At 39.9% G+C, this 12,596-nt stretch overlaps 1 protein-coding gene across 1 annotated transcript; it reads left to right on the top strand.

The window, feature by feature from the left end:
* Positions 1 to 616: 616 nt before the first annotated feature.
* Positions 617 to 10,918, top strand: LOC109523811 (calcium-activated potassium channel subunit alpha-1-like). Its single transcript, XM_019883215.1, has 14 exons — positions 617 to 890; positions 1,036 to 1,111; positions 1,208 to 1,378; positions 3,008 to 3,099; positions 6,926 to 7,036; positions 7,290 to 7,395; positions 7,472 to 7,554; positions 7,867 to 7,936; positions 8,285 to 8,440; positions 8,512 to 8,621; positions 8,704 to 8,772; positions 8,863 to 8,949; positions 9,035 to 9,111; positions 10,604 to 10,918. The coding sequence occupies exons 1-14, from the start codon at positions 625 to 627 to the stop codon at positions 10,789 to 10,791; spliced, it is 1,662 nt and encodes a 553-aa protein (XP_019738774.1). The 5' UTR covers positions 617 to 624; the 3' UTR covers positions 10,792 to 10,918.
* Positions 10,919 to 12,596: the final 1,678 nt, after the last annotated feature.

The following is a 12,596-nucleotide window of genomic DNA, read 5'->3' as shown; positions in this document are numbered from 1 at the left end:
AGCCGGGGTCCGCAACGGCCACGACAAAGACGAGCAGGAGTTCGCCGGCGGCTCGCACTTGGCTTCCGGCTTCCGTGCCGTCTCCTACTGGGGTAAGACGCGTGACCGCTCTCAGTGACGCCAAGTGCAAATACTTCTATCCTCTCCTTTCCCCGTTTGGAGCAAAAAAAGGGATTCACTCCAATTTAACGTTCCTCAACACAGTATAAAATATGGGGAAAGTGAAGCTCTGTGGAAACTTTCTGAATCAAATGGTCTTCATTTTATTTCTTCAGATTTTGACATCGATTTTTGAGTCTTTTCAGAGAATTACTGTATCAAATTCTTACAGACATGCTGATGTGTTTGCTGGGATTTTCCGTCGCGGCTTGTGATAGGTTCATTTTGGTGTGATGGTGACACGTCCACCTGCTGGTGTGCTTTGACGGTCTTCATTCAGCTTTCGCTCGGGGGGACTGAACACAAGTTGCATGCGGCAGCGGGACCTTTTGTTGGTAGTTGTTGAAAGTACAGTAACCGTATAGGTTCATTTTGGTGTGATGGTGACACGTCCACCCGCTGGTGTGCTTTGACGGTCTTCATTCAGCATCCGATTTCACTCGGGGGGGACTGAACACAAGTTGCATGCGGCAGCGGGACCTTTTGTTGGTAGTTGTTGAAAGTAACCGCGAGTGCTTGTTGAGTGTCGAAATGAATCCGCTGAAGCCGCTGTGCGATTTTGTGAAAGGTCATTTCTTTTTGTCACCCATGTTCCTTTTTAACACGCACGGTCTTATTTTGTTTGTTTTTATGCTTTTCTTTTTTTTTCCGGCAGGCTTGAGGTTCTTAAGGGCCCTAAGGTTGATACAGTTCTCTGAGATTTTACAATTTTTGAATATACTCAAGACAAGGTAAGACCTTTTAATCCCGTTTTTTTTTCCACACTTTTTCTTTGGCATGTGTGAAGTTTTAAAATAACCGACTCATCATCATTGACTGTAAGTAATTGGACAGCCAAGCTGACTGGTTGATAACGCGAACCTTTGTTTGAACCAGCAACTCCATCAAGCTGGTCAACTTGTGTTCCATCTTCATCAGCACATGGCTCACGGCGGCCGGATTCATCCATTTGGTAAATCGCATCACCGCACGTTGAAGTGTAAAGCTTCCCCCATATCAAAACTTGTGCTTTGCAGTGTGACTCCATTTTCCACGTGTTTTTTTGCAGGTGGAAAATTCCGGGGATCCTTGGGAGAACTTCGAGAATTCTCAGGCGCTTTCCTACTGGGAATGTGTGTACCTGCTGATGGTCACCATGTCCACGGTGGGCTACGGCGACGTTTACGCCAAAACCACCCTGGGCCGACTCTTTATGGTCTTCTTCATCCTTGGTGGTCTGGTAAAGAAAAGCCTCTCCTTCGTTCAAAAAAAATGAGGATACCACAGTGTTGTTGCATGTCATGTTTTGATTGTGCTCATGCTCAGAGAAGAGTGTTAGACTTCCTAACGTTTTGACAAAAAAAAAATTGTAACATCAACTCTTTCACGACAGCCATGCCCCTTATTTGATTTTTTTGACCCGAAAAAAGTATTGACTTGGAAACGTTGGCCATAAAACGTCACTCATTCACGGACTAAAAAACAAAAACACATTTTCTTGTCATAACTTTATTCCCGTGAAATGCATCTTTTTTTTAATTTACTTTTTTTATAATTTGTAATTTCATGACTGTTCTACAGAGAAAATGTCCACGTTGATGTTGCGACTTCATCCGCATCACTAAACAAAATGTCTTCTCATAGTTACGATGTGAACATTTTTTTCGGAATATTGTCGATTTGGCGACGTCGTGTCTCAGCATTCGCACAATTGCCATGTGTTAGTGACTGACGGTTGATTATTTCTTGTGAGTTGTTTTCAGCATTGCGGTTTCAGGTAGCTCTGCCCCTTTGTGCCCCTCTGGCCAACCTCCTGACCTCTTGACCTTCCAACCGCCTAACTCCCCTCTCGACCACAACAAACACTGACACTACAACAATTTGCTCTGAGGCCCTCTAATGAATGCGTCATTTACCCGCCGCCACACCCTCTAAAAAAAAATAAGTCTTCAATTATTTTTTTCTGAAATTATATACGTCATATTTGTGACAAAAATAACTCCTAATATAGCAACTTTGCTCTTGTAAAAATTATTTCCTAAAAAAAGTCTTGTAAAATAATTGAATTAAACTTTGTATGACCCTTTTCTGAAATGGAAATCATAGGAGTCCTCTAACAATTTTTAAAAATGTATTTTCTGTGTAAAGTTGCATATTTTAATACAATTTTAGTCAAATATTAAAAATAGCCATTCGTGTCATTCATGTAAAATGATGAATGTTCTTTTTTTAAATAAAAACAATTCTCGCAAAATATTTATATTTTTACTTTTTAAAATACTAATTTATGACTTTATTTTTTTTATTGTCTGACTTTATTCTTGAATTGGTCCAGTATTCAGCGTAAGCACCAAACTACGATGTTGTGGTTTCTATAAATATTGATAGACAAAGCAAATGTGACGTCTTCAGTTGAGGGCATCGGTGAAAATCGTTGTGTGGTGTGTTTGTTGATCAAAACATGGCACTTAAGGATTCCTCTCTATAGTCATTTTGTAAAATTCATTTTCCTAACTCGGATGAATTGGCTGCCATTCTTTATAACATCCTTGATATACATATTTTGTTCTAAACACAGTGGTACTTGAGTTTGATTCTTTCCATTACCACCTCCCAACACGTCATGGCTTATAATACAAAAAATTCACTTCAAAGTCAAGATACCACTGTAACATACATATTTTTTGCAATGTAACTGATTTAATTTCAAGCTACATTGACACCATTTTTAGTCATTCTTAACCATGGAATGCCCCCGCCCTCCCAGAAAAAAAAAAATCATTTTCCTGCACTTGGATGAAATCTTCAAGGTAGTGGGCCTGCACTTGATTTCTCTGCTCGCCTTTTCTGTCTCCTATGTGCTCCTTAGGCCATGTTTGCGAGCTACGTGCCTGAAATCATAGAGTTAATAGGCAACCGCAAGAAATACGGTGGTTCCTATAGTGCTGTTAATGGCAGAAAGTAAGTATTACCCGGGAGGCCGCAGTAAAGGCTTCTCTTGCATGCCCCCCCCTTTTTTTTTGTTTTTGCTTTTTCTTTTCCACGCATGTAGGCCATGTTTGCTCGCTACGTGCCAGAAATTGCCGCTCTCATCCTTAATCGGAAGAAATATGGAGGGAGTTATAACTCGACCAGAGGCAGAAAGTAAGTCCAATCATGTTCACTGGTGTGGTTTTTGTGTGTGACTTTTTCTTGTCTTTTCTCCTGGTGAGAAATGTGAGATGTAAACATCTCCGCGTTCAAGTCACACCGTGACTGAAGAACTGGGCCATGGTTCGTTCGTCTTGTTTGCTTGTGTTGTCGTCGTCGCTGCTGCTGCTTCGTGTCCGCCCGCTAGGTATCGTTCTTGTGTTGCCGTTTAAAAACAATGTGGCTGCCTGTCAGGTGTTGAGCCAACTAGTCGCCATCTCGACCAGTCAACACGTTGTCTCGTGTAGTCACGTTTGTCTTTATTATCTATACATAGCATTGCAATTTTTCATCATAGAACCTTCACCTCCTAAGATTACCGTATTTTCCGCACTATAAGGCGCACCGAAAAGTCTTCCATTTTCTTAAAAGCTCACGGCGCGCATTGTGTAGTTTTTTTTTTTTTTTTTTTTTTTAGAACGCACACTTTAATGGTTTTCAGTCTCAACAAATACAGGTACGTCTTTGTCCGTCTCCGTGCCTTCTCTTCTTCCGTTCGACTCGATAGGCGTTCATGACCGCCCCCGAAAAACGTAAATTAACGATTCCTTCAATGAAACTACGAACATTGAAAATAATGCATCAAAACAGAAATCACAAAATAAATTCTATAGCCCCCCTACAGAATTTATTTTGTGATTTTCCTCGTTTGTCAATACAGTACACAACAAAGGAATAAATAAACACTTCTAAGACAGTCCCGTCTCACACATTTTACTGACATCTGATCGTTCTATTGGAGCTATGCTCAAGGAAATGCCAAAATAAATTCTGTAGGGGGGCTACAGATTTTATTAAGTCATTTCCTCGCTTGATTTTCTGTTTTGATGCATTATTTTCAATTTTTGTAGTTTCATTGAAGTAATCGTTGACGTTTTTCGGAGGCAGTCACGAACGCCTCTCAAGTCGAACAGAAGGAGTGGAGCTCCATTTAGTGGATGCATTGTAGATTGCGTTTTATAATCCAATATATGAAAATTACAAAATAGGCCATTCATTGAAGGTGCGCTTCATAATCCAGTGCGCCTTTTCGTGCGGAAAATACGGTACATTTTTTCTCCATTCGAATTTCTCCATTGTGAGACAAAGGTTTTATCTTTTTTCACAATATTTACAGTTTATTCTTGCAAACTTTATTCACATAACCGTATAAAGTACAATTTTGGCTTTGTAATATTTTCACTCTATAAGGTTGCAACTTCATTTTAGCTTTTGATGATGGTTTGCGTGCATTTGATTTTGTCTGTTTCACAGTACTTGTTCCATGGCACTCCGTATTTGTGACGTTTCCATGTCATAAAACGCTGCATATTGTCAGTGCATTTGTTTGTTTGTGCACGCATATGTCTTCAGTGTTTGCTTTCACTCACACGTATCCTTTAATCCAGCCATACCTTTTACAGTACATTCATTTAAAGGAGCTGAAATAATAAGAGTACCCGGTACCCAAACGTGTGAACGCGTAATAATAGTAATATCTCAGTTTTATCAAATGCTGACTAAAATATACAAAATGTATTTAAATTCATATGAAAACAAGCATGTTACTTTGTGCTGTATCTTGCTCGTGTTTTTTTTTCCAGCGCTGGGAAAAAAACGATGTTAATTGGCTTTGGCTGTGCTTTCTTGTTTTTCTTCTTTTATTTGACGCTTTGCTTCTGGAACATTCTTGGCCTTTATCTTCAGTCTGACCTACACCCTCAGGACTTAGCTGCATACGTTGGTGACATTTTGACAAAATGTGTTTCCTTTGTTTTCTTGCCGAGGTAGTGAGATGAAAAGACTAGTGCACTGAACTTTTTTTTTTTGTGTTGTCCTGCTAGCTGAAGCCATGCTTGCTAGCACACAGACACAAAAAACACGTAACTTTTTTCTACTGGTAATAAGCTTACGGGAGTCTCAAATCAGCATAAAAGGTAAATTAGCATAAACATGGTCATACATACAATACTAAAAACTACTGACAGTATGACTCGTGCAAAACATGGAATAATTTTTCCTATTCTATAAAACATTGATAATAATCATCCATGTGTTAACAGATGAGAGAGTAATCCATGTTTTTTTTGCAGATCATTAAGAGTGATACATTGTAAATGATTCACAGTCTGTCCTACTACTTTGTGCATTTCAAAGTTGGTCATGATAGTGACAATGTGAGAGCTATAAATACAGTATTTATTGCTTATTTAGGTGCTACTGGGTGGCAAATTTTGAGAATTACTACCCTACCTAACAAGTAGCAGTTGGAAGTGAATGCTCGCTACTGTACTTTGTAGTTGCTCAGCAAGTTAGAGTCAAAGTACAGAGTACAAATTGCGTTTTTTCATCCGTCTCTTGGCAAGAAGCTGATTAAACACCTTTTCCAAAGTGACACAAATGCCTCCAAAGAAAAAATATGGCTTTATAAGCAATCTTCAATTATGGGAAGCGTGGCAATTTATTATTAGCATGTTTGCCTTAGTTTTTTTTTTTTTTTTTTTTTTTTTTTTATAAACCTGCAAAGAGATAAGCAAACATTTTATGTCCACTTGGTCCAAAGGATTTGGAAAATGTTAAAGAATGGTATGTATGAAGTAATTCATTCCCTGCATTGAATCTTGACATGAAACTGCTTCACTTTAGTTTAATGTGGACACTAGCCTGGATTGAATTTGGATCATGTTTCGATTTCCCTTCCTCTGCTTTTGCTGCCATTTTTTTCTTTTACAGTCACGGTGAGATAAAAATATGATATAAATCATTTTTAACACAAGTTCTTTAAAAAAACAAAACTAAAATGTAGTCTTTTGGTATCGCTTAAAACTTTGAGCGCCAGAGGCAAAATATATTTGGAAAGTACTTAAAGACAACTTAAAGGTAAATCTCATGGTAAAACACAAGAACTGACATGAAATTGTAAATTTTACATTTATTTTGTATATTCTGCATTGATTAATTTAGATAGATTTACAAAATGATATTTTACTCAAGTAACCAAAAATGAAATGTTTTTCAACATTCACCATATCAGATACTTAAATGAAATAATCAACAAATCCAAATAAAAAAAAATTAAATGATAAAATATCAAGTTAACTGTTTACTAATATAAGAAAAAGGGCCTCTAAAAGACTAAAATTAAATATAAAATTACATAAAATAATTCAACACATCCAAATATGCCTTTCGGAAGCTAAATTATGTTCTACAATAATAGCGAACAAGAAAACAAAAAGAATAGGAGTATGACGATATAGTTGCCCCTCATCTACCAGGTCAACTATTCAGGAATTCAAGTGCTTTGTTTTTAAGCAATTTTCTCGAATGTAGAGCTGCATGTAAAAATTTAAGCTCGTATTAAACATAAATTGTTTCTTGGACAAATGAAAATCGAAAATGTGTGGATGTCATAATCTCCTTTGAAATCAACTCTGATCCCTCATAATCCACCAATGCTCGCCCGCTCGCTCTCTCCAGGTCATTCCGTGTTCATTCGTCCTTCCGGACCGATCACCTGAAAGCTGCTTGCTTCTCATGTCTGTTGCATCACATGATGCTCTCATCTCCACGCGTCCCGCTGGAAACGTGACTAAAATGTCTGTGGCCTTCCCGTCAGGCACATTGTGGTGTGCGGCCACATCACTCTGGAGAGCGTCTCCAACTTCCTGAAAGACTTCCTACACAAGGACAGGGATGATGTCAATGTAGAAATCGTTTTTCTCCATAAGTGAGTAACAAGACGGAATCATACTCATCTTGAGGTCTTGGAGTGGATTTGGGAAGTATCCGCAGCGCTTCACTTTTTCCACATTTTCTTACGTGACTGATTTGTCTGTTTTGGGGGCTGCTTGAGAACACGTCGCACACTTTAGAACATGGACTCAAATTAATTTTGAAGGTTGTGAAGCATTGTGAATACTTTCTGGATGCACTAAGACTATTTTGAAAGTAAAACATGAGGCCCTTTTTGTGTTTGTCAGTATTTCTCCTAATCTTGAGCTGGAAGCCTTGTTCAAACGCCACTTCACCCAGGTGGAGTTCTACCAGGGCTCCGTCCTCAACCCTCACGATCTGGCCAGAGTCAAAGTAAACGGGTGGCCAGCACATTTTCACCGCTGTATTTGTCATATATATAACTTAATTTATTTTTTTTGCCCCTCAGATTGAATCAGCCGACGCCTGTTTGATCCTCGCTAACAAATACTGCGCCGATCCTGATGCTGAAGATGCCTCCAACATCATGAGGTGAACCACTGCCAACCTTTGTTTTCGTCATGTCACACAGCTACAATATTACTGTTGTGATAAAATATCACAAAACGCCATTTTGAAACCGATTTTCCAGGAAACGATGGAAATATCCCACTTATCTGTTTGCCATGATAAAAGTGAAAGGTGACATTGCAATTGTTTTTCGCCACAATTTGAGTTCCCGGGTGTCTTAAGAGCTTACTGCCGCCAACATTAAAATGCAAAACCGCGCCGCCAACATTTCACTATTGAGCGTGACAATCAAATGTGCACATTTTGATGTTGTTTTTGCCATGTTATATATAGAGTAATTTCCATCAAGAACTACCACCCAAAGATCCGCATCATTACTCAGATGTTGCAGTATCACAACAAGGTAGGCAATGTCAACATTTAAAAAAACAAGTTTTCATTTCAAATCTTAATTTAAATCATTGGCAAATGTTCAAAAAAAAATCAAAAGCAAAATGGTTCTTAATCCTATTGAAACCGTCCATGGTAATAATTGTGTTAAGTATCCCAGAAAAAAATGAAAGCAGTTTTACTCATTTCAATCACTTGAAAATAAGTCTGATCATTGTGGTCTCTTATGGAGTATACAATATTATACTGTATATGAACAAAAAAGTGTAGTGTCGGACCCAGTATTGAGCCTTGTGGAACACCCCTCGTTCATGGCAGCTACATTTTGAGATGACTTTGATGTTTGCGCGGTCACCTACAGGCGCACCTGTTGAACATCCCCAGCTGGAACTGGAAGGAAGGCGACGACGCCATCTGCCTGGCTGAGCTGAAGCTGGGCTTCATCGCTCAGAGCTGCCTGGCTCAAGGCCTGTCCACCATGCTGGCCAACCTCTTCTCCATGAGGTCCTTCATCAAGGTACTTCCATCGTCGCGGGCGGCGGCCAACCTCTCCAAAGCGCATTTTGATGATGGTGGCGTCGCCCGCAGATCGAGGAGGACACGTGGCAGAAGTATTACCTGGAGGGCGTCGCCAACGAGATGTACACAGAGTACCTGTCAAGTGCCTTTGTGGGCCTGTCCTTTCCTGTCATCTGCGAGTGAGTATGCAGTCCTGACAAATTAATCCGCGTTAATTGATTAAAATCTCGAGAGTACATTCTTCCTTTTTTTTTCTCTCAGATTGTGTTACGTGAAGCTGAAGCTGCTGCTGATAGCCATCGAGTACAAGTCTGATCAGAGGGAGAGCAGGTAACCTAATCCATTGATGTTCAAGAATTTCAGATTTTTAAAAAAAAAATTCTAAACTCCGAATGGTTTTGATTGATCTGGTTGATCAAGCACGCTCATCAACCCTGGCAACCACGTGAAGATGCAGGAGGGGATGTTGGGTTTCTTCATTGCCAGCGACGCCAAAGAAGTCAAGAGGTGACTGACAAATGGTTCCTCTGTCTACACTATTTTTTAAGTTTTATTTTTGGATTACCTGCAATTGTTTTGTTTACATCGACAGGGCGTTGTTCTACTGCAAAGCGTGCCATGATGACGTCACCGATCCCAAGCGCATAAAGAAATGCGGATGTAAGAAATGTAAGTTGTGGAATGGCGACTGGTGTCCCAATGCTTTTTGTCCACTAAGGTTAACAGAACAGATTGGTCAAAAATGTATTTCCCAGCAGTCGATTCATCAGTGTGGATAAGGAATAAAGTGCAAAGATCATTGGCATCTGATTTCCTGAAAAAAAAAGGTTTTGAAGTAAGTGACAAAATCATGCCATAGTGTATGCAGCCAAATTGGATATTTTGGACCGCTTCACCAAATCACCAGCAGAGGGCGCTACAGCCCTTCCACAAAAGCAGCTAATATAATATAATAAATGTCACTTATTTATTTTACTGTATGAACTTAACTTAAAAATGGTACCACGTGTCTATTCTATTAATAACTCGCATCCAGTTTTAATAACTTCATTCGCACCGTTTTAGGTCTATGTGAGGAAAATGGTCAAAAGTGTTAGCTTTCTGATGAGTAATTTTAATCATCTTTTACGACGTGATCCTTTTACGTGTTTGTTGTTTTAATAATTTAGTGTCCTGCAGAGATTTTGAACGGATATGAGTGCCACACAATAAGTCAAATACTAGCAGGTTTTATGAAAGCGCTATACAAATTAAGACGTATCATAAAGAGGATTTGAGTGGAATGAAATCGTGCTTGTATCTTCAAGGCCAGAGGACTTGTTCGATTATGCTGACGTATTGCACAGGGCATCCGCAATGTGTGCGTGCGTACAATTTGCTGCAAAACCTTGTCGACTGTCATCCGTTTTTAGCCCAAAAGCCTCCTGATGAGTCCGTGCACTTTTGTGTTTCGCTGCTAGTCTGGCCCGGCCGTGTGGCGGCAGAGCCTTACATGGCCTGACGTGGAAATTATGTTTGCATTTTCATTTTTTTTCTTTTGTGGGTGGGGGAGCGCGACCGGTCGTCACCAAAGTCGGCGTGACAGTTCCTCACCAGCAGGCAGCGGGACAGATGCTCGCCTGTTAGTGGCGCGACCCTCCGATTGCGGGCGACACATGTCAGGACGGGCCGGGCCGCCGTTTGAACGTTGCTGTCAGCGCGCCGCCTCGGGGGGGCCCACCCAGCCCGACCTTTTATGGAACTTTCCGCTGTGACATCCCACCCACTTCCGGGTGGCAGAAACTGGGATGGCACCACTTGTAAATGACAACGTTTATGCCATTTGCCCAGGCTGAGGCGATTTGAGGAATTTTTAAAATTTTTGCATCAATGTTACAGTAATTCTCGCCCCCAGGCAATGGTTCCGTCACACGCACGGAGCAGCGACACATACAACCTTGGCGCCTTATGTTACGCTCGGAGTGGGGGGGTTCAACATAACCGTCTTAATTTTATTTTACCGTCTTATTTGCTAGCAGTTTAGCCGTATCGTTCTGCTGAATTACAAAATGACAGCCAAATATTTTATGATGCATCCCCTTGTTTTTTGTTGTTGATGAAAATCATTCGTCATTCTCCATTTGCTATCAACCATGTAACACCTTTTTCTGTTTGTTCTCAGCTAAGAACACTTATAATGGATTCATCAAAGCAAGTAAGTGTGCTTTTGCTTTTTTTTTTCTTCTCCCGTCACTGTTTTTCAAGGTTTCTCTTTGTCTCCCGAGAAATTTGAAACAATCATGTGGCAACATGGCCTGCACTATCAACGCGCATCGTGACATGAATGCAGCTGGATCTTGTCTTCCATAACTCATCCTATTTATTGCATTGAGTTGTTTTCAGCCTGTAGTACTTGTGCATGGTCGTATTGGAACACATTTGAATCGTTCATCCTCACATTTCAGTGCATGCGGGGAGTTTGTTCAAAGATATTTTAAAATAGGGTTTCCAAGTTGAAGCTAATCATTTTTATTTTGGTTCGCAATTATAACTTAAAATTGGAACATTCCCTAGTGAAGACCGCGTAGAGAATATGTAATATGCCAGTTGATACAAGCTAAGAAACGGTTTAGGAGAAACGAAAGTTCTGACGTCACACCATGAGTTTCGGTACTTCCCTTCAGATATAAATTTGTTGTGCATCCTTTCCTTCTTTGCACTCGTGATGCAGCAGCCATTGTCTGCACGTCATTGGTGCCCGGAATATTCTGCAAATAAAATCCTCGAAGGTACTGTTCATCGTCTCCAGCCTGTAGTTGGATAAGCAACATCCTCACCATCCGAAATTAACGAACACGCGGGGGAAAGATGGCCACTTTGCCCCCCGACAATTGGTGACCCCGACGTGATTTCGGACTGAGGTTTCGGTCAACACACAGAACATCGGGCGCCCGAAAGATTGACATGGTAAGGGGACAATTATCCTCTAAATTGATCTTCTGTCTGTTGGCCGAGATCGAGGAAAGAATTGCGTCTTGAATCGATATTCTAAAAAGATCAGTTGCGGCTGGATGAACAGTGTAATGCGCAACTATAACTTTGTTTAAAATTTGCAAATAAGTTTGCGGATAAGAGAAGAATACAGAAGTTATATACCATGTATATGAAGGCGTTTTTTTATCGTTTTGAAAGATGACCATATATGTATAGTGTATAGTAAGGCTTTTTTTTAACTTGTATAGTAAAGCGTTTTTAAAATTTTATCTTTTAAAGACCACGTATAGGAAGGCTTTTTCTTAAACACGACCATGTATAGTCGAGCGCTTTTTTTTAAAAGGTGATCATGTCCAGTCAGGCTTTTTAAAGTGACCATGTGTCGTCAGGCGCTTTTGAAAATATGACCGTACTTGTCAAATAATTTTAATTGTCAACGTCATACATACAGTATTTCTTTTTTTTTTTGTTCCATCGTCTTAGCAGCAGATGGTGCTCCGACATCACGGTCCACCAAACAAACGCGCTAGCATTAACGGCCACCTCGCCAGTCACATTCGTAGACCGAAGTTGGGAATCTTGCCGCTAATCCACGTTGTCAGCCGCCCCGTGTTCCTGTGGCACAACAATTGACGGGAACACCTGAAAGCATTTTTACTAATTTATGTTTGTTATAAATATGAATGGCCGACGTTGCGCTTAAGTGGTGTTTAATAGGAATGAGTCTTTTGTTAAATTATTCAAATATTAGCATTCTTGTGCCAGGAAGAATTATGCTGGTATTAATGCTTTAATGGCGAATAAGTGTCACATCATGACTTATTCAATGGCGATATTATTCACATTCAACTCTTTTTGGCTTGGGTTACACCCACCAAAATGTCAATTTAAAGATTTTCAGAAAAAAAAGCATGCTTTGTTTCTGTCAAAAGAGCAAGTAGTTTGACTACTTCAATTGTATTTACAGTAACTTTAAATTAAATAACACTATACAGTGGAAACTTGTCTTTTGTGATGGGAAAAAAAAAAAAAAAGTCTGACTTAACTGAATTGCGTGAAACCCGAAGCAATAGTCCCCATAGGAAATAATGCAAATCCCAATGAATCTGTTAATTGACAATAGCAAGCCTCCTGGGTTAGTTTAAGTTAGGGTATGAAATGTGAGCAGATGAGTGAAAACT

This window comes from Hippocampus comes, unplaced genomic scaffold, assembly GCF_001891065.2.
Source record: "Hippocampus comes isolate QL1 unplaced genomic scaffold, H_comes_QL1_v1.1 scaffold1285, whole genome shotgun sequence".
NCBI classification, from domain to species: domain Eukaryota; kingdom Metazoa; phylum Chordata; class Actinopteri; order Syngnathiformes; family Syngnathidae; genus Hippocampus; species Hippocampus comes.
This window is presented reverse-complemented; position numbering and strand designations above follow the sequence as displayed.

Coding starts and splice junctions, on each gene's coding strand:
- LOC109523811 (XM_019883215.1), top strand. CDS start 625: ATGCGGCAGCGGGACCTTTTGTTGGTAGTTGTTGAAAGTAACCGCGAG. Junction 891..1,035: donor TTGAATATACTCAAGACAAG/GTAAGACCTTTT, acceptor TGTTTGAACCAG/CAACTCCATCAAGCTGGTCA. Junction 1,112..1,207: donor CGGCCGGATTCATCCATTTG/GTAAATCGCATC, acceptor GTTTTTTTGCAG/GTGGAAAATTCCGGGGATCC.